The sequence below is a fragment of the Pyxicephalus adspersus genome, chromosome 1 (genome assembly GCF_032062135.1).
Source record: "Pyxicephalus adspersus chromosome 1, UCB_Pads_2.0, whole genome shotgun sequence".
Lineage (NCBI taxonomy): Eukaryota > Metazoa > Chordata > Amphibia > Anura > Pyxicephalidae > Pyxicephalus > Pyxicephalus adspersus.
The window spans coordinates 109,485,100-109,507,759 of NC_092858.1; the positions used below are offsets into that span (position 1 = coordinate 109,485,100).

Sequence of the window (22,660 nt, forward strand, 5' to 3'; positions counted from 1 at the left end):
AAGGCTGTTAATTTAAAGTTTCTGGTTACCTATCAGGTTGTTTGATTACTTTTATTGTGTATTATGCACCCACAGTTGACCAACTGGCTTTTTTCCTCCTGTACTGCTTGCACATCTCTTACCCAAAGTACAAGGGTGTTCGATTCTTGGGCACTCTGTACCCACAACCACCTTATGGATAGAAACTGGCCCAACTTCACCATCAATATGATCTCATAGATGCGTGGAGCAAGCTCAATGATTTGATAAAAAATAAACACACTATTCCTCTGCTCATAAACAATATGCTAAGATAGACCACATATTTGTACCTTCAGGGTTGGCACTTTCCCTTACTACAGTGCATAATTCTAACAATTTCCTGGTCTGATCATGACCCTTTGCTACTTAAATTTCAAACTCTCTGATCACCATGCCCGTTCTGGAGACTAAATAGAAGTATTGTCATCGACATGGACATGTGCCTGGAAATAGAAACTTACACTGACTTTTTTTGCCATCATTAACCCTAATGTTATCTTTAGGGACATTAACTAGGAACCTTAAGGCAACCTAATCCAGCTTGCTTCTTCTTCTTATTATTATTATTACACAGTATTTATATAGCGCCATCATATTACGCAGTGCTTTACAAAGTCCATAGTCATGTCACTAACTGTCCTTCAAAGGAGCCCACAATCTAATGTCCCTACTATAGTCATATGTCATTAATGTAGTCTAAGGTCAATTTAGGGGGAAGCCAAATAACTTAACTGAGGAAACCCACGCATACACGGGGAGAACCTGCAAACTCCACACAGATAGTGTCCTGGCTGGGATTCGAACCTAGGACCTAGCCCTGCAAAGGCCGGAGTGCTAATCCCTGAGCCACCGTGCTGCCCGTTCTTAAAGGAACAAAAATCCAAAATGGGTTTATTAAAGATCAGATGAATAATAATCTAGTCTCGGCATCTAGATCTTTGCAGAAGGCTTGACTATTTTGAATGTGTCCCTTACAACCAGAGCTGAAAAGTCACTACATTGGTTTAACCATAGGTGGTTCACATGGGCAGACAAACTAGGCAGCTCTTGGTGAACAAGCTCAACTCAAAACATAGATTCCATGTGACCATCCCAAGAATTAAACTCGCTAATGACGGTGACACAGAACCCCAAACAAATTTTAGACACTATTCAGAATTTCTATGCTAAATTATATTCTGCTCAATCTCTACATAACCAAAATGATTTGGGGGACTTCTTGAACTCTAATTACCTCCCCAAATTGCAACACAGAGAACTAATAGAGGAGCCCTTTTCATGAAGAAACCTGATCACCTGGATCAACCTGGTTTTAGGGCAGATCTTGGAGGCCAATTCCTTTCCACCCAATGCCTCTCACGTGCTCTGCTGTCCCACATGCACAGATAACAGGGATACTTGGTGTATCCACGTTGGTGACCAAGAAGGAAGCATACCATTTTAAAGTCAACACAGATGACCCAATTGTGTTGGTGATATTGCAACAGCCCAATGACTCTCTTCATGTCTGCATATTCTTCATAAAGGGAAACTGAATGGCCAAGTAGGACTGACCTAAATATATTGCCATTGTGAAGGAGGACACACTTTAGGCTCCACATTGAGCAATCGATGAATAGTCGAGAGTTGAGTTAAAGATTGGAATTCCCAATTCCTCCATTAAACCAGGTATGTTATGGCAATACACAAAACCACTGTCAGTTCTAAAGTACCGCAGAAATGCAATATCTCTGGTTCGAGTACGATACCTTCGATCTTTTTTCAAGTAAGTTTTTCTCACACAGTCTTGATGCTAGGAGTTCTGAAGCCTAATTCGATAGTTCCACATCATGTGCCAAATCACTCAACTCATGCTGATCAAATCTCTTACGAACAGATTCCTCTTCAATTTCAAACTCTTCATAATTGTTATCACCCAGTTCATCACCATAATCATGTTCATCAAGAGAAGGTAGTGTAACGAAAACCGGCACTGGAATTTCATCTAAATAAGCCACTGAGCGTACAGCCGATGGTAGACTAGGATACTCTATGTTACATTTATTTTTCTTGTTATATCCTGGAGTTTTAACTATACACAAGTAACAGTCACTGAAATGATCTCCTGGTTTTCGCTAAACCATATGTATACCGAATAGCATCTTTTCAAGTGTTTCCTTTGTCCACATCTGTAAACCCTCGACACACTGTTTGCACACCTTATAAGGGGCCCAAGACCTATCTTGATCAGCAAGTTTAACTTTGAAATATTCCAAATAGGTTTGCTCTACAAATGTGCTGATGTTCGCCCTTTGACTAGGAATGGTCAAACTGCCACAGATATAACAAAATGAATCAGGGTTGTTTAGGCACTTAGGCAACGAGAAACAGCAGAGCTAGTCATAATCTGAAAGAAAGTAAATACGTGTTTAAGTAGAAAAATTAATTTTGCTTATTCACTACATAGGGCAGCGCACAGCCTCTGACCACACTGTCTTGCGTGTAAATGAATAGCCTATAACAAATCCACGCTACAGTAATCGCATTAATATAAGCGGTAGAGAAAAAAACGGATGTCATAAAAGTAAACTTACTGCACTTTCAGAATCAGCATACCTATTTCATTGCAAACCCCAAACTCTATATCATTTATGAAGATGTTTCAGATGAGCAAAATATCTTCTATGCAACTTTTTATCAAACTGTTACAATTGGAAGACATCTTTGTCTTCCTCCTGTGCAGTCAAGTTATCGTCAAGAAGCCCCCCCGCAAAGTCCCAAGGTTGAAAAAAAGACATGCTGAAGAGGTTAGTTTGCCAAAGAACACACTGAATGTCCTAAACATTTTGTGGACAGATGAAAGGAAGATTGTCCTTTTTGCGTCTAGAGGCTGCAGACAGTTTGTCAAACAATCCCTAAATACTAAAGTCAAGCCACAGTACACTGTGAGGACAGCAAAGCATGGTGGTGCAAGGATCATGATATGGTGTTGGACCTATTTATTGCATACTACAGCACCAACATAATATTGCACCTGGACCCAATAAGTAGTAAAGTACACAAGCACAGACTTTAAACTTTTGGAAGGTGATAGGCTGTCAGGCTGTTGTAAATCACTGAGCCAGTAAGCCCTTGTGCATGTAGAGAGAAATGGTTAGTGTCCCTTGCAGCTTATGGTAGCATGCAGAAGTGGAGCTGTGCTTACAAAGAAACAGAAGGACCCCAGCACCACTGCCCCATATGCCTGGAAGTCCTGCGTAAACTAACAAAGTCAAATTGACAAAGTCCTGGAAATTTACAGGTAGCAGTAAGAGGCAGATGTTAGGATGTACAGGATTAACTGGTGCAATGCATAAGTGTGTGAATGAAAACTTAAGGTACTAAGCAAGAAGGCTGAGCTTACTGCTTAAATCTTAGGGATTCGTTTTCAACCTTAATGTACATTAAATTGCTGAAGAACATAGTTACCCATTAAAATGCTCCATCCATACCTTATGTTCTCGCCGACCCCGCCTTTGTTGCTGCTCAATAAGATCAGAAGCTGATGCTGGTGGGGAAGCAGCTCTCATATTACGAATAACTTTTATACTGTCTTCTGGAAGAGGTGGTAACCCCAATATCTCTCGCTTTTCTGCTTTTTTCCTCTGAAGTTCTTCAAATCCACCCAGGGTGAACTACAAAAACAACATTTTTTAATAACAGACACAATCAATGTGACCCTATGAAGTTTAAGAGTAGACTTACCAACACAGTCTTCCACAGCAACAGCAGCACCTTTTTCATTGGAAAATGAGGAGCATGGCCACTGCAAAATTTTGTCACCATACCAAATAGCATCACAGCAAAAGGTTCATTGTTATACAGAGGGGATCCTACATTGATAGTAATACAGGTAATTAGAAAATGTGACCTAGCAAAGCATACAACATAAAACAAAGCAAAACCAGAAACCAAACCAGAAACTAAAGTATCAATTACTTGTACATGACAACTATAAATATAGCTAGATACATCAGTGGTGTCAAACTCTGGCACGGGGGCCAAATCTGGACCCCAGTGTCCTTTTTTTTGGTCCCCAAAGGAATCCTAAATTTGAACTGAAACTGTCCCGCCGCTGCATTGAAATAGCGCCGCTACTACAATTCCAGGCATCACTCGTGTCCATAGACCAGTGGGTTCTCTGCCTATGCTTGGCCCTACATTGAACTGTTTTATAGACGTAAATAATGCCAGGAATTTTAGTAGCGGCGCCATTTCAATGCAGAGGGAGTTTCAGCGGCGAGCCATAAGATTTAGCTCCGCATTGGCCGCGTCTGGCATTTCCAGCACTCACCCTCAGCTGTACTTTTCCTTGCTATTCCAAGGCATAAACTTGAATGGTTGGATTTTCATACAAGAATATTGTTATTATTATTGGTAGCCTGTGCAAAAAGGTTACCATTGAAATTGAACTCAGAAGGCTACAAATAGAGAAAGAGGCATAAGATTTTTTCTAAAATACAATAAAAAAATTCTCTATTATAAGCTTGTTCCAGATTGAATGTGAAGCAAAACCCCTTTGGATATATATGAAAAGGGTTTATACCTAATGAGAAGGAAAAATTTCCTAATTTTTTTCAATAAATTTCAAGGCTGGCCTGCGACTTTGTCTAAGTTTTTAATTTTGGTCCTCTGTGTATTTAAGTTTGACACCCCTGAGATACAAAATACCAGCATATCTCTAAAATAGTAGAAGAGCAAGCTGGCTAATCAGAGAAGATTTTAAACATTCCGATGTTAGTATAATCATGCTTCTGATACTATTGTTAGGTTTTCCTGCTTTGCAGTGGCACCGGTGCTGAAACACCAGGCTATATAGCGATGTGCAACAGTGTCAACCCATTTACAGAGATTTCTTTATGAAAAATTACCTAGCTCAGCGTGGAACGTCTGCCTCATGGATTTCCATTCCTCAGTGTCAGATTCATCTTCCCCACGCAATACTTCTACCATCAAGTACATAATGTTTAACAGAACACTAAAATACATTAAAACATACGCTATTGCAATGAAGCAAATGAAGGGCTGTATATTTAGCTTTTAGAGTATCAGACAACTTTACTCAAATATATTACCGCAGATCTGTACTGTCAGCTAGGGAAATTGCAGGTTTCCGAACAGCATTGCTACAGGCTGCACTGTTTCTAAAAGGAATGTGAGACTTGTGAATATATTAAAATGTAACATTTTAAACAATTGTATCAGAAAAGAAAATGTCTAACAATACATGAGCTTACAAGCCACAGTTGGTCATATGTTTATTTCCAAAAACAGGACGTTTGCATTATGCAGGGCAGTAAAAACAAATGTAAAATCTGCAGTTAGTTTAAAATATTTTCTTAGGTAACTCAACTGTAACTCAAAGTAAACAGATTTACAAAAGAAGTTAGTTAAGTGATGACTACCCGTTACTCATCTTACATTAGGAGTTTTGGCACACGCAATCACTGATCCTGTCTTTACACCTGAAATAATAACATACAATTCAACCATCCCATCATATATAAGCCACCATGATTTTAGTTTTAAATAGTGTTACTCTACTAAGTCTACTGTAACTACTACATTCTGTTGGCATCAATCGGTTAGATGTTGCTAATGCTTGACTTGCATAGTGTTCCTCTCAATACTTGTGGAACAGTGGAATTAAGTCTCACATCCAGTGTCTTCTCCATAAATGATTTGGTAAAGGTTACAAGGTAACAGTTTTTGTATATGCTATTAGTTATGTGTGTATCTTACTATATGTTATGATCTAAAAATCATACCATAAAAAACAACAGCATGGAACACATGCATCTGTGCAGATAGGCAAATCTGGCCTTATTTTAGATATAGAAGAACATACCAGGTGGAGGCACAAACAGCACAAAAAATGACAGTTATTAGCTATTAGGAAGGGTAATGTAAGTCTCCTAGGGATAAAGAAAAAGCTAAAAAAAAAGTACTGCAATATGTTGATTTTTGAGGTTATTAAATGTGGGATTCTTTGGGCATTAGGTTAATACTGTTATGGTCCTGGTGCAAAAGGGAAGGGTTTGGGTTTATAGGGCACTGGGCTGACATTTCATTGGGGTACAACCTGTATGCCAGAGATGGTTTGCCACTAAATGAAAGGGGTCTGCTGTGCTAGGGGAAAGATTTAGGGGAATGGTGGAGGGATATTTAAGACTAGGACAGAGGGGGGTGGGAGAGTTAAAAAAGGTAGCAGAAAGGTTAGTCAGGGGTCAGACACTAGTGGAGGGTGGATTGGGAATAGTTGGGGGGAAGGTTATGGATAATTGTAAGGAGCTTCGCATATTACAAACAAACATTTGATTGTTCGGTACCAGTTGTACTGAAAAAAAAAAGGATTTGGCAAACAATGCTGGTAAATGCAGCAATGGTTTAAAGAGCCTGTTTCACCAAGTCTAGCAAAAAAGATAGGGGAGTTGGACGCCTTAATGAGTAAGGAGGATTATGACTTAGTTTGCATTGCTGAATCCTGGCTTTGTTCTTCGCATGACTGGGCTGTCAATATTCCTGGTTATACTCTCTTTTGTAAAGACAGAGTCAAACGGAAAGGTGGTGGTGTCTGTCTATATGTGAGAAGGCTTAGGCATTATGGGTGGAGTTGAATATGGGGTTGAACAACACAGAAAAAGCAAACAAAAGTGTGGAAGTGTTTTAATCATGGGAGATTTCAGCTACCCTGACATTGACTGGAGTAATGGCACTACAGGAACAGCAAAAGGGAGGAAATTTGTGAGTTTAATACAAGATAAATTTATGGTACAGTTTATAGAAGCCCCAACTAAAAATGATCTTCTGCTAGACCTAGTTCTTTCTAACAATGCAGAGCTTATAACAAATGTGCATATAAAAGAGAATCTGGGTAGCAGTGACCATAATTTGATTTCATTTAATGTAAGCTGTAAACAGAAAGCAAAAACAGGAAAGAAAAAACATTTAATTTTAAGAGAGCAAATTTTCCATTATTAAGGCTCTCTGTCACTCTGTCATTTCACCTTGGACTCCTTATCTCATCAACAGGTGGACTTAACGCCATACCATAATGCTCCATCAGATGTCCCAGCTACGCTCTAATTTTTGCTATAACACTTATCTTTGAAATCCAACTATTATTGAGAAAGAAAATGACTTCTTCATAGACTGCATCTTATTTGTAGGCTCTATTTTGTAGCAGAATCATCCATGAGAAATTGTTTGAAGAACTTTGACTGCATTGTGGAGAGTAAACTTTCTGAACATGTGTTTGTTTGTCTAATAACCGAAATGTCAGGGGGTGGGAGGAGATAGCAGGATATTAGGACCATAAATTGTTTAGGGCCATCAATTATTTGGAATTCCAGAAGGGTCACTTTTCACTTCAACCTTCAATTACCTTTCTGTACTGCCTACTGGATTTTCATAGAATACCATTTTCTCAAATAAATAAATTAGAACAACGCCATAGATATGCTGGTGTCTAGGTCTTCTCTTACGATGATAACATTAACCTAACAGCTGATGCTTATTTATGAAAAAGATACATTTTTGCATGACAGTATCCTTGGAATTGACATCAGGGGCTTCCAAAAATCTATTTCTACCCTGATGTGCTACTTAGCTTGGGAAGACCCACAAGGCCACATGATGTTTTTTGAAGTGTACATTGTTAAGGAGGGCATTCTTTGTAGGGTCCGGAATGTTGAAAAGAATTGTACGGAGATAGACTGCCTAATAGAGGAACACTCTGTGCAAATAAACACTGAGAGGTCCTTTTCTGGATCATATGCAACAAGATGGTGCCACCTACACATGGGGGTAACCCCTGCACCTTGTCTAAAAGGATTCTGCTTCCTACATTACTTGCCATCTATTGAATGTTCCAGATATTTGTTTAGCCCTGGGTCCAGATCCTATCCCCATGTTCAACTGCTTTATATCCCCCCAAAAGAGAACTCCCAAAAATAGATACTGAATTTTATTACCTTTTCAAGAAGTTATACTAGACAATATGCACCCCTTTTAAACTCTCACCATTTACTGGGTATCTTATGCTTTCAGACTGACCTACTTCTGCTTATGCCCTCATAGGAATGCACTGTGATGTAACCCCATGCTCCTTACTGTCACGCTAGGGGAGACAGGGCCAATAGGGGGCGCTACAGCTTGCACAAAGGTGGTGTGAGCCCTAAGAAGGGCCAAGGTGCAGAGTCTAAGTGGCAACTAGGTCTTCTCCAGAGCCTCTAGTTGTGAGGATGTTGCGCTGTTGGTTACTGCCAGGTTGCAGTCCTTGGGCACACCAGGGTGGGCAGAAAGATACACAGTACTAAATCACTAAGCAGAAGAATTCTCAAGGAAGGCCAGGTTCAGGGCAGGCAGCAAGCAAGAGAAATTAGGTCACAAGCCAGGGGTCAAATACCAGGGATCCAGGAAATAGACACCAGTGACAAAGGGGCCACTGCAAACACAGGGAACACAGGAGACACTGTAAGCAACAGGAGGCACAACTGGCACAGGAATAACCACAGACAAAGAGGAACATTGGAACAGCACAAGGGAATAGGCTGGAAACAACAGGCTGGACAACAAGGGGTTAACGTAGGAGCTGGACAGAGGAAACACTGAATCAATCAACAGGTGTACAGGAAACAGCTCAGAAACTAGGGGCTCAGCACTAGTGGAGACATTGCATGAACGCTAAGTGCTGTGTCTGAGCTAGCTGAATAGCCAGGGATGAATAAGAGGATATTTTTTGTCAGACGGCCGCAGCCCACATTAGGGGTTGGGGACCTCTGGCTTAGGTGATCAAGAATGAATGGAAGGTGCAGAGCCTGTTGAAATGCACAAGGCAGCAACTAAATTATTTTAGGCATGTAGACAATGTCAAGGTGACCGGCTGAAGTGCAAACCGAATATCAGATATATTCTATTTCTAAGGCACACATGTCAAATCTTTAGGTACATGGACTGTAATACAGCAGCAAGAGACTGCACCAGGTGCCACTCTTGTCAGCTAAGAACAGGCACCTGAGGACACAATTGGCATGGGCTCACCAAAGTTGGACAAAAGAAGATTGCAAAATGTTGCCTGGTCTAATGAGTCTCAATTTTTGCTGCAACATTTAGATGGTGGAAAAATGGCATTGACAGCATCAAAGAATGGATCCATTCTGCTTCTACCAATGGTTCAGGCTGGTTGTGGTGTGATAATATTTAGGAATATTTACTTTGCACGCTTTGTTTAACCTCCTGAGTGGCTCATTTCTGTTTGGATTTATGTCTATGTTTATGTCCTAAAGCGGTACATTGTTTTTAATGCAAATTTTTTTACAGTATAATAATAGTATGAGTATAAAAAAAGTTGGAAACACAAAATCATGTCAAAATAATAAATTAAATATTTTTTTTTAATTTAAAAATAAATAATATACTCATACTAATTTATTATACTGTAAAAGAAATGTTCATGAAAGACAATGTACTGTTCTTACACATTAAAATCCACTGTATTGCATTTAATACAGTTATTTTGTTTTGAATGCAATACAACGGTTTTTGAATTTCCCGCCCCACCCCACCAGCAAGATACCTGGTCACTCATTGGGTGCAGAAGACACCGGAGGAAGAAGAAAGACGACGCGAAGGAAGAGAGAATAGGCAAAAGACGACGCGGGACGCCAGCAGATCAGGTAAGACTCGATTTACTATTTTTTCCCATAGGTTTACCTACCCAGAGTGTGACTCGGGGTTATCGCTTTTAGCATCTTTTTTGTACCTTGAGTCACACTCAGGGGTAGCGCTCAGGGGATTAAAGGCCAAAGCTTACCTTTGTATTATTGCTGACCATGCCCATCCCATGTCTACATTCAGCAGAATAATGCACCTTTTCTCCAAACTTAAATCTCAAACTGGTTTCTTGAACATACCACTGAGTTCAGTGTAGTGAAATGGCCTCCACCATCACCAGATCTCAATCCAACAGGACTTTGTTGGAATATGGCAGAAAGGGAGATTCACATGTGGATGGTGAGTATACAGCACAAAGCACACCTTCTGTCCCCTTGCAATAGTAAAATGTTACCCCCTATCACCCATAACTTCAAAAACCTATTTCCCCTATAAATGGCTGATTTACCCAACAGCTTTGACGACTTTGAATCTAAGCACACAAATTTTAGCAGGTATTACAGAAATGGTGAATTCTAAGCTCTCTGCAGATGTACAAAACCAGCAACAAGTGTACTTCTTTGCAAGTATGACAGCGGGAAATCAGCTGTCATCCACTCAGTGGCCAAAGTGCTGTAACTGTAATAGAAACAATAAAAGAACAGAGCTACAAACACTGTGAATATACCAGTGGATAACAGTTCATTGTATGCACGGTGTTACACTTATCACCCCGGCATGTACAGCACAACAGATGCCTTTAGGCCAACACTTATTGCTCTCATGTACATCTGCAACAGCAAACTCAACAACAACTCCATAGCTATGAAAAAAAGTATTTATGTTGCTTTTACCGTCAACGCTTAACGTTAGCCTACTGTGTTATTTGTTTTCCAGGTATCACACTATGCTTTACAAAAGAAAATAGCACAGTATAATGAAATACTAAACTGCTTTCCACATTTTTGACAAAGGAGCAAGATAAAGTGACTGAAAGCAAAGTGATACTCAATGCACAGTGAAGAACATAAAATAGGCAACCTACTAGAAAACACATGATATCATATACATGTTTTTTGTCAACTGCTTATAAAAACTCAGTGTAATTCCTTGATTACACTATTGCACTTCAAAAAGTGATGACACTCTACAAAACATTGGAAACTAGGAAGATGGGTCACAACACAAGAGTACCAGACAGTTAGGACATAATAAAAAGACAATAGAAAAATTGGATGTACTGTAGGGCGGACATTAGAAAGTTGAAACAAAATATAGGGGGTGTTAAGTAAAGTGGCAAAACAGACACAGTTATAGAGATTACTGAACACCTATGACACTGGGAACTTCGAATTTTTGTGTTGTCCTGCTTTTTGACATCTGGCTAAAAAGATTCCCCCAACCCAGCTAAAAAAAATTGGGGGAGAGCACATACATATTCTTTAAGTTGGTGACAAAACAATGTTGTGATATACTGATAATCTGAGAGTTGGCTCTTTCTGAGCATGCTACTAGGGAGCTGCTTCTGTTATGGTTTTGATTATTTGCAGGTATTTTTTAAAAGCTTCATAAAGATAAATAAATTAATCTAGCCAGTAGTTGAAGGATAACTCTGTGGGGAATCTATTGGTAAATTGGTGGTTGTGCCGCAGAAGGGACAATTGTGTCGTGCTTTACAGTGTGCTCGTAGAAAAAGCAGAGAGAGACTGAGTCTTTGAGGCTTTGGCTCAACAACATTAGATACCTCTATTTATTGGCTTCACCTGTGCCTTCTTTCAGTAGTGGTGGCAATTTTTGTCCTAAAAGTCTAACTTTTGATACAATGTTTGCTGAGCTGAAAGAGTGAGCAGCAGAGGAAAAAACGCTAAACTGTTACATTGTTCAGCCTACACTGGAAACACATTACATGTGACTGTTTCTATTGTAGGCTGCGTTTCTGGGCACTTTTGTACTATAGTAAACATTATATGAGTTTGGAAATCGCTCTGTTGGAACAACATAGTGGCAGAAAGTGCAGCGGTAGACAAATGAGTGAGACTTTTCAAATAAGGGAGAGCATATAACTATTTTAGAATTTCTTCATCTTCAGAAAATTAAAAAAAAAGTTATTTCAAGAGAATACATTATGTTCAGCTGTGTTGTACTAGAAACTGCATACATGGCTGGTAGCTAAAATGGCACGTTTTCAAGCATAGTACTGATGAACCTACTTGTGAAACTCTAAAAAAAATAAGAGTATTCCAGAAAGAGTAGTATAAATATTAACTTGATGCAGTTATGAAGGTCTCTTAATCCCCCTATTCAGCCATTCAGATTCTTTACACAATAATGTTCCTGCTACTCACTCGACTTCCATGTTCAGCAGTTCCACAAAGGCATTAAACGCTCCCGTTTCCAACAAAAGAAATATGTTATGTCGCTGCCAGGTTTGGACCTCTGCTTCACAGCTACACTCCCCAAAAGTACCTACAAATATATTTAATATAATGACCAGCTTAAGTACAACAAATAACATATGGCAGGTTGACAAACACATATAAAACTCCTAAATTACCAATATTGCTCTCTGTGCTTACCTTGCGCTAAATATAGCAAAGCCCGTCCCACCTTTAATCGTTTTTCCCTGGCTGTGACTTCCAGTGCATCAAGAAGCCGCATGGTGTGAGTACGCTGTTGGAACACATCTAGCTCTATCCATTTTTTGTCAGGTACTTGGGGAAAAAACATAACAGGCAAAAACGGATATTCAGAATAAATTGACACAAAATGCAAAACATCTTAAATTTTAGCATAACTTATAGACACTGTAACAAACAGCCCCAGGGTATAATACTGGAATAGACTTATAACAAGCCTAGGTTGTGGTGTTTTTTAAGCTGACGTCAGGTTTTAGCACTTGACTCCGAGACTAAAAGATGTTCATAGTACACAGTGTCCCTCAGAGCCTTAAAGAGGCTGGCGGAGGCAGCAATGAATTCTATATAGTATGGGACATCTAGAAATCATAGTTGTGCCTAAGCAGTGCCCTGAAAATGTATTTGCGGTCTTGCCTTTCAGGAAATCTATTGTTAATCTCGACGCTGTGCCTAAAACTTTGTCTTTCTTTATCTGTTCTCTTTGCTGTAAAGTAAAGGCTGAGCTTACAAACAACTATTTCAATTTATTACATCTGCTTTCTTTCCCTCTCCTACTGCTTCCTAAGTATTCCTAAACCATCCGATCATCATATAGGCAGCTCTGACACAAGGAAGTAAAACCCTGTACCAACCAAGACACTTACCTCCAAACAGATGCAGGTAAAAATAAAGCAATGGTTACTAAGGAATGGGGTAAAGATCAACTGCAGGTCACATGTAAAATTGTTGACCTGTTTTAAACACAACTTCCAAAGTACACTTTTAAATATATTACGTAAATAGATCACTGAATTATTGAACAACAATTTTCAACATAAACACTATATGCTTGATATATATTTATACCATTAGAAAAGTTAATTAAATCTAAGTCAGTTTTGTGCATTTGTAAACAGTTACAGATGTGTATACAAAGCATACAGTTATTGCTAAAAGTATCTAATGCAATTGGAAAAAAAAAATAATACTTAGGTGAAAGTTAGGCAAATACAATCATTGGGATGTCTGGAAAAGGCACCCAGAATGACAAGCCCAGGTCAAAAAATGCCATGTACAGCAAATACATTTCACTGTATGCACTAGTTAAAATGTGAAGGCTTAGGAGAGTAAATAATTATGCAAGTTATTTAAAATGTTACCTTTTTTTCCTGTGCTCTGTATCTTTGTGTCAATATACTTCCAGTGTTACAACTGCCAATGAGCAAATATTTACAGGAATATAAGCCTAAACAGAACACTGCACTAAAAACCACAAGAAACCCCAGTTTTATCAGATGTCGCTTACAAATTAGGATTTAGGGTTGGGTGACAATTTACTGTTGCAAGTGTGGTATTATAATGTAATGCAATGTAAAAAATGTAATTACTTAGATTGTGGTCCTCTAGCAGTGAGTATGCAAGCAGTTGTGGTTTTATATATACACTGTTTTATTATAACATTTGGGTAATTGTATGCAGTTGATATTATATGTACCATATATTTGTATATAAGACTGGCCATAGATGTGCAGATATGAGAAAATAATTATTCATTAGGGGCAGAAAAGTAGTGGCAAACTTCACAATTTCTAAATACGACTATTAGTTGTTACTGTTGCTGTCTTCTGGATTGTAAGATTTAATAAATCCTAAATTAAGTGGCAAGGGAAGAAGAAAAAGTGCTCATAATTTCTGTTCAAACGCATTACAATATTTTTTGGTTCACTGAAAATTTTTATAATAATTCAGGAAAATACCCTGTTCATTCCATTGGTGGTAGTGGGTGACTGCCCATTACAACATAAATCCCCAAAAAAAAAAAAAAAAAAAAAAAAAAAAAAAACCGAAACACTTTCCGGATTTGATCCATTTAAAAGTAGAACCTTTTTACATGGTTTAGCATCCCTATTAAAGCCCAGTGTAACAAGTGTTAAAAATAAATCACAAAGTTTTTTGAAAATTATTAAAGGGGCAACTCACCATGTATTTGAAAGTCTTCATCAAAGCATTTCTTGTTTAGCTGAAATTCTGGGCTCTCTGTGTAACTGTATAGTTCTTAAATCAAGGAACAACAAAAACAAAATTATTTATTATAATAAATTATAATATAGCTTTCAAACTAAAACTATGTTAGTTACTAATTGACAATCAATTAGTTTCAGGTCTAGTATCGGACAAGAATCTGACACGTGTACAGGGGCTGTCCAACCCCGTTCATGGATACGTCCTGGTGGATCCACGAACGACGAACAACTCGTTCTCCCTCCTCCATATAGCTAAACGGTGCTGTATGTACAGCGCTCGTTCATGAATCTTTCGTGAAAGATCCTTTCCAATGACAAAAGTCTAATGTATGTATATAGCCTTACTTGTAGCCCAAACCAAAATATATTCTGTAGTATTTTTTGTGCTGGTCTTCAAGTTTTTACTGACATTTTATTGCTGGATCCTGTTTGCTGTCAATTTTCACTTCTTTAAGCCCCATACAGAAGGTCAATTCACTGGAAATGGTTGTTTTTAGCTACAGAAACAAGCAAGTTTTGTCGAAAGGGGAGGTGTGCTGTTGCCTACTCATCCATGGGTAAAGAGTTGTAAGGCTACAGAATATAACATGCAGTTACTCACACACACAGATATTTTGCTGCCAATGACGTCATTACACACGCCCACCTGGGCGGAGACATTTTTACACAATGTTTTGTTTTTTGTTTTTTCAAAAGATGACTCAGCACAGATATGAGAGGGGAGGGACAGCCTGCGTCCCGATCTCATCATAGCTGTGCTGTACTCATCTCCCACCCGGTTCTAATCAGCAGCTGGAGAAAATAAAGCTGCTAACAAGAGCCTGAAGGAGGGAGGAGGGGGCAGGCGAGCTGGGTGGCCCGACCACCAAAAGGGGGGTGGGGAGAACTATGCCGTATCAATATATAAATGGTCCATATAGAGAACTCTCTTCCCAATTATGCATTTTGAGATGATTACAAAGAACAAGAGGGCACTCTTGGTCTGTGAAAAAGTGGAATAGGCTCCTTCAGGAAGTAGTTTCAGCAACTACTAAAGATTGCTTTAAGAAAAAGCTGGATGCTTTTCTAGAAACACAGAATATAACTGGGTAATAAGGCTTTAAAGTAAAGATAGTGACCGTTGATCCAGGGAACATCCAAGTGCCTCATGGAATCAGGAATTAAATTTTTTCCCCTGATGAAGCAAATTGTACCAGGGTTTTTTTTTTCCTTCCTCTGGACCAACTATTTCCATAGGGTTTATATCTGGGATATATTTATTCCCCTAGTGGTTGAACTTGATGGACTTTTTTCAACCTGACCTACTAATCAACTATGTAATGCTTTAAAAGCATTGTGCATGTGATGGGGCAGGACTGTCAGTGTCTTCTTCTCATCACTGCCCATATTTTATATAAAAAAAAAAATTAAAAACTGTGAAATGTATTCACACAACACAAGTGTGCATGCACAATGACATCAGCAACAGTGTGATAGCTGTGTGTGTGTGTGTGTGTAAAGGCTGCTTGTCATATTATTCAGCCTCCCAACTAGGAGCCCAAAAAATGCTAATTTAGGGATCCCCGGGGAAGCATAGCAAGGAGAATTGGGGTGGGGCCCCTAAATGTATACTTACCTTGCCCAAAACTAAAATTGTAATACTATGCTATAGTCACGCTTGGGGAGACAGGGTCAGTGGGGGGTGCTGCGGTTTGCACAAAAGGGCTGTGAGCCCTGAGAAGCGCCAAGGCGCAGAGTCAAAGCGGCAACCAAGTCTTCTCCACAGCCTCTAGTCTAGTGGTGAGGATGTTGAGCTGCTGATTACCGCAAGGTTGCGGTACTTGGGCAAACCAGGGTGGGCAGGAAAATACACTGTATCAAATCACTAAGCAGAAGAATCATCAAGGAAGGCCGGGGTCAAGGCAGACAGCAAGCATGAAAAGTCAGGTCACAAGCCAGGGGTCAAATACCAGGGATCCAGGAAATAGACACCAGGGACACAGGGGCAACTAACACTGGGAACACAGGAGACTGGAATATTCACAGGGAGGAACACTGGAACAGCACAAGGGAATAGACTGGAAACAAGGAGCTGGACAGAGGAAACACTGAATTAACTAACAGGTGTACAGGAAGCTGCTAGCTGCTAGGGGCTCGGCACTAGTGAAGACACGTTGCACAAACACTGAGTACTGTGTCTGAGCTAGCTAAATAGCCAGGGATGATTAAGAGGCTATTCTCTGATTGGCGAAAATGGATAAAGCTTGAGAGCTTTGGCATTCTCAGTGTCAGAACTGCCTGCATGCGCAGGGGAGAGATGCCTGCAATTTAGTGAGGAAGAGCCAAGTGTGACAGCTACACTTTCTGCTTCTGTTCTTTGAACCCCAATTTCTCTGGAATGGGGAGGTGTAGAAAACTGAAAATGTAGCTGCAAGTGGGGAACACATGTATAACCCCCCTAAAGTTTCATTAGCATGGCATCATTAGAACATAATATAATAAAAAACTCTCCCCATCAAAACGCCCTGCCCTGTTACACCTAACTGTATGCCTCTCTACCTTGAACCCTAATTTCTGTAGAACAGAGAAGTGCAGGTAAACAAAATTATAGATGCAAGTGGGAGACACTTTTGGCTTACACCCCCCAAACTCTCATCACCATGGCATCACTACAAAATAAAACTCGCCATCAAAACATGCTGCCCTGTTAGACATGACTGTGCCCTTCCACAGTTTTTTATGTTCTAATAATGCCTAATGATGTTATCCACAGACTTTCCCCATACATTTTCAGTTTCCTACAGTTCCCCATTCAGGAGAAATTTGGGTTTATGTGTAATGACTGGGAAGTAATGTGTAATAGGGCAGTGCGTTTGCCATAGTAATGAAATTTTAGTGGGTTAGCCAAAGGTATCCCCCCCCACTGCACCTATATTTTCGGTTTTGTATACCCCACCATTTAAGGGAAATTGGGGTTCAAAGAAGAGAAGCAGACAGGGTAATATAGTATGAAATCTATAGTATGACCACAATATTCCTTGCTATGTAAGTGGCCCCGGGGGTCCTCAATTTCCATTTTCAATTAAGGACTCCTAGGCGCATTTGCTTTTGAAACAGCACTCCCAATGTTGTAATTTTTACAAGTTTTTAAAATTGTGATCTCCATATCTTTATATTCTTAAAATCTGGGGAGCTGTTACTATTAGCTATGAGGGACCTCTGTGCACCCTGAAAATTTCGAATAAGTATGACCAATGGTTTAGGAGATATGGAGGTTTGTACACAGAGTTGTAAGGCTGTAGAATGACATGCAGAGTTCACACACACAACTATCACAATGCTCTGATGACGTCATTGCACACCCACTTGGGCGGATACATTTACAAACTGCTTTTTTTTTTCTAATAGAAAACACAACATGAGCTATAGAAAAAGGGAGGGACAACCTGGTTCCTGATCTCATTCTAGCTGTGCTGTTCTCCCCCCACACGGCCCTTATCAGCAAGAAAGGAGCAGCCTCTCTGTTGTCCGTTCAGAGGATTAGAGTTGTGGATGAGAGCCAGGTAAGGCAGCCAGGCACTCTGCCCTCTAAAAGGGGGCTGGGGAGAACTATGAACTTGTAGCATTCCATTAGAATACTGTAAACAAAGAATGTTCTTCTTATAGGTTGACGTAGCCCCTTAGTTTTCTACCAACCTGGGCTTAGGCATCATTTTAAATTTGGGCCTGGCTAGGCCCTTTTTTACCCCTTAGTAATATTTTACCATTCATGAAACTATCACTGTACATTTGCAGTCTTTTCCCCCTATAAAACAGGTTTTTTTTTTACCTGCCCTCTGGGAAACTCTTTTTGTCTGTTTGAATCCAGACACTGAAGCCTTTGCAATCAATAGGATCTCTAGGTTGGCCTGTAATCTTCAAATGACGATCTGTTTTTTAATAGACTCTTGCCATGGGGGCTAGACTTGGGATATTAATCTTGGAACCCCACCAAGTCTTTGTTAAACAGGAGCTTTTTGTGTAGTGTTTTGCAAAAGACCTACTATGGGTGAATGCATATTTTCGTGACAGCCATTTGAAATCCTCTAGGGCTAAAAGAAAAGACAAAGCAGTGGGGAAAACTTTTCATTTTAAGTTTCCCATTGGATCCTTCACTAATGAACATGTTTTGTCTTCTATTTAAACCAGGCAACTCTAACATGGGAGACCATTCCAGGAGGTGGACATTTTTTTCCCCACACTGATCACATTTTTCCTAGGGTCACCTGAGGATCCTATAGCATGGCTTACATAACAATAAAGATGAAGATTCAGTATTGGATCACACAACACCCCCTTCTTATAATCCCTTCAGAGCACCAGGCTATGTCCTAAACTTGACAGGGACCCTGGCACCCCAGCTAAACTGTGAATTACCTATGGGGAGCACTTGTTGCAGCACTAGCACCCTTCATAGCCAAGCCTGCTGGCCTCCAACAGGAGAGGAAACAACCACTCAAGGCAAACATGTTCTTGTTATACCTTGAAGGTTCCAATATACTGCCTGCTAAATATACCTTGCTGTGCATGAAAATGGACACACACTAAAATCATCTAAAGTCAGAAGTAATCAAACTTCCAGCCTTGCAGGGAAACGCACCAAGTTCTAGGTCAAAAAGTATTTGAGCCTTCTCACTGCCAATGGATTACACAATACCCGCTGGAACCAAGAAGGAACTGCAACGCCTACAACCACAGTCTACCACCTACCAAAAGCAGAGAAACAAGGGACTAGAAAAACATTACTAAATGTGTGCTATAAGACCAGCTTAAAAAAAACAATTGCAACAATAATAAAACTTTTTTTCTGAAACAGTCTCTGGCTTTTCCAACAATTTTGAAAAACAAAAAGGTAATCTTCAAAATCAGCTTCCTATTTAAAGCTTCAAATTTAGCTGGTGTGATGGCATCAGCATAGACATGGGCATTGTTGGGATCATTACTATTACCTTTCATACAAAGCATTGTCTTCCAAGCCATCCTTTGTCTAATACATAATTCAACCAATCTTCCAGAAGAATGGTGTTATGGGTTCCCAAGCATCTTGATCCCATATTGCTATTTCAATGTTTGGTTTTGTAAGATTCACACTTTTTGTCAGTTGGGCATGACCAGATGACATCCATAAATGCCACATCCTTAGCACATGGCCTTTAAAAGTTTGATTTAAAAACTCATTCAGGGGCTGTAATATAAAAGTACGTCCTCCTGGATTAACCACCCAAGAACTTTGACAAGCCTTTCTTTTTTTTATTATGTCATCAGATATATGGGCTCTAAACATTTTCCAGACTAGCAGAAATTAGTTTTTTTGTAAATCTTTTGTAGCCATTTTGCTGTTCTTTTCATCTGTCCAGCCTTTAAATTGTGAGCACACAAAAAATTTGTGAAAATGTGACCTTTTTGGCAAAGTCTTCCTCTTAAAAATGCTTACAGTCTGCAGCTTGTTTTCAGGCAACAAAAACAGGGCAACTGAGAAATTATCTTTTTTTCATCCATGTTCTCAGGAAAACTGTTTTTGCCAAAGTTCGTTGGTAGGAAGTGTGAAGGTTTAGCTTCAAACGGTAGGCTGGAAATGAAGCAACTTCAGACGATCGTGTCTCTTTAGGGCTCCAACCTGTATATATTGAGCAAAACAGAAAGAGAAAGGAAAAACGCTTTTCATTGTAAGGGTGTTGTCAGCAACTTTCAGGTCCTTTAAATCAAATGTATAGCCTTCTGGCTAACTCAAACAAATTGTACAGGCTGACTTCCAAAGCAGTGCTTCCCATTTTAGGCAAAACCCAGAGAGACTGGCTTACCCAGACCTAGCCCCTGCTGCTTAGTATGGGGTATACACATTAGGTCTGTGGTCCTCTGAAGAACATGGTAGTGTTCGCGGCAGAAAATTTTTCAAGACAGGTGGCATAAAAATGTAGCCTGGTGGGAACATTTTTGGGGTCTGGCTAAGTTAAAGTGGGCATGTACAATAACAATGACATGCAGACATTATGAAAGATAGGCATTTATTACTTACAACAGCTTGTAGTTACCGTATTTTTCGCCGTATAGACGGAATATAAGACGCACCCAATTTTAAAGGAGGAAAATCTAGAAAAAAAAAAGATTCTGAAAGATTATTCCCCTTCTGATCAGTCATGTGCCATTCATACCGGTATTCCCCTTCTGATCACTCATGTGCCATTCAAATTCCCTTTCTGATCACTCTGTGCCTTTCAAATTTCCTTTCTGATCACTCTGTGTCATTCAAACTCCCCTTCTGATCACTCTGTGTCATTCAAATTCCCCTTCTGATCACTCTGTGTCATTCAAATTCCCCTTCTGATCACTCTGTGTCATTCAAATTCCCCTTCTGATCACTCTGTGTCATTCAAATTCCCCTTCTGATCACTCTGTGCTTTTTTTCCACTGTACGGCAGTTAGGACAGGGAACAGCAGGGGGTGCTGTGCCGGCTTCCTTCACTGCAGTCAGGAGGAGACACGCTGCTGCCATAGAGGAGAAGAGACACACGCTGCTGCCACAGAGGAGAAGAGACACACGCAGGGTATCGAATGAGTATCCTATTTAAATTATTTTATAACACATTTGTCGTATAGCACGCACCAACTTTTCCCCCCCAGTTATGGGGAAGAAAAAGTGCGTCTTATATGGTAAAAAATACGGGTATAATAGAGGCGGGCACAACTGGTTATCTTTGTAGCATACATCCATGTGTTTTTACATCCAGTGACAAAGCAGGAGGAACTCAAAGCCAGGATGGAGGAAGTCAAAGCCATTTCCTTCATTGTATACCTGATTTTAGGTGTAGTGCAGCAGATTATGGCAGGGCCTGCAACCATGTGTCATCAGGTGGTAATGCCCACATATGATGCTTGAGTCTCCATAACTGAAAGAAATAAAAGTCCAGTGAATGAAAAAAGTGGGCCAAGGACAGCCCCACAGAGGGTGAATGGATCCACAGAGGGATTGAATAGTTTTACAAGGGTGAACAATTCCTCAAAGAGTTAGCATCCTCAGAAACATGGGGGTGAACATCCCCACATGGGGTAAATGGCTCCAAAAACCTAAATAGTTCCACAAGGGTGAATAATTTCACAAAAAGTGAGCACCTCCAAAAACATGAACGGTTCCACAAAGGAAGAACAATTCCACATGGGGTAATTGGCTATAAAAACCTGAACAATTCCACAAGGATGAGCGGCTCTAAAAACTTGAAAGGTTTGACAAGGGTGAACAATTCCACATGAGGTAAACGGCTTCAAAAACCTGAAGGGTGAACAATTCAATATTGGTGAAAAGATCCAACTGTGTAAACCTTACAGAGTGCTCGATGTGAATTCATATTAAATTATCAATTCTTCGTTTCTTCCTAGAGGCCTAATTGTCTGCAGCTTTTTCATAATCAAAGTCATGTGGATCTGGTTCCTCCAAAGAGATCATCATAAGAATATTTAGTGTGGTTTGATTCATGTGATTTCTCAAGCAAGTCTTGATTCTTTTCAGTGCAGAAAACCCCATTTCACATTCAGCTATGCTATTCACATTACTGGTATGACCAGTCCAATAGCAGCCACTTTTGATGAATTTGGAAAAGACTCTCTGAGCTCACTTGTTGATCGTTTAAAACCTGTTTTTGATTGAGATTTGTGTATGGCTGACTTTTAATCATTTTTGATGCAACTGCCCACTTTTGTTTGGCGCTGTCATAGTTCAAAACAGAAGGCATGCCATTTTTAGAGTAATGATTAAGGAGTATTTCAGCAGACTCACTTGGGTCGTGAGTTTCTGCATTGAAAATTCTTTGAAAACTAGAGATGATTGGCATATCTGGAAATGTTGCATGCAGGTTTGGCAAATTTCTCAATATATTTATCATAGATTTCAGCTTTGAATATTGTTACACCACTTTGTGAATAAACAATGCGAAAAATCTGGCCATTTCTATTCAAGATAGTGATGACAGTTTTGAAAATGTATTCCAGGGGTGTCTTTAAACTCCAAAATTGCCAGTTTTGTGACCTGCAAGATTGGCTGTATTTCAATAAGGTTTACATCTTGCCTTTGCCAAGCCCTAGACAAGCTAGATACCAAAAGTAACACATCAGAAAGTATCATCAGAGAAGAAACAAAATGCCTGAACCTTCCTCTGTGATGTCATTTCGTTCAGTGGCCTCCCTTTCCAGTGCAGCTATGACACAAATGATACATTGCCCCTGATTCATCAATAAAATCCGCGCTCGCTGGAAGCGTGAAAGTACGCGCGGCCAGCGATCGCGGTTTACCGCGGTCCGGACTCGAGTGTGCGCGTA

At 39.8% G+C, this 22,660-nt stretch overlaps 1 protein-coding gene and 1 long non-coding RNA gene across 4 annotated transcripts in view; one reads left to right on the forward strand and one right to left on the reverse strand.

Annotated features, from left to right (window-relative positions):
• The window catches only part of STRIP1 (striatin interacting protein 1), a 108,827-nt gene that overhangs the window by 51,151 nt on the left and 35,016 nt on the right, over positions 1-22,660 (reverse strand). For 2 of the 3 annotated variants that reach the window (XM_072423346.1, XM_072423360.1), the window contains 7 exons: positions 14,289-14,363; positions 12,270-12,404; positions 12,039-12,159; positions 5,115-5,183; positions 4,911-5,017; positions 3,745-3,872; positions 3,492-3,674 (listed from right to left, as the gene is read on the reverse strand). In XM_072423346.1, coding sequence (XP_072279447.1) covers positions 3,492-3,674; positions 3,745-3,872; positions 4,911-5,017; positions 5,115-5,183; positions 12,039-12,159; positions 12,270-12,404; positions 14,289-14,363 — 818 coding nt within the window. Of the gene's footprint in view, positions 1-3,491; positions 3,675-3,744; positions 3,873-4,910; positions 5,018-5,114; positions 5,184-12,038; positions 12,160-12,269; positions 12,405-14,288; positions 14,364-19,299; positions 19,968-22,660 lie in introns of all 3 variants that reach the window. The other variant, XM_072423356.1, reaches the window with a different exon arrangement.
• Positions 17,757-19,163, forward strand: LOC140338973 (uncharacterized). Its single transcript, XR_011922352.1, has 2 exons — positions 17,757-17,874; positions 18,500-19,163. It is a non-coding gene; the product is annotated as an uncharacterized lncRNA (long non-coding RNA).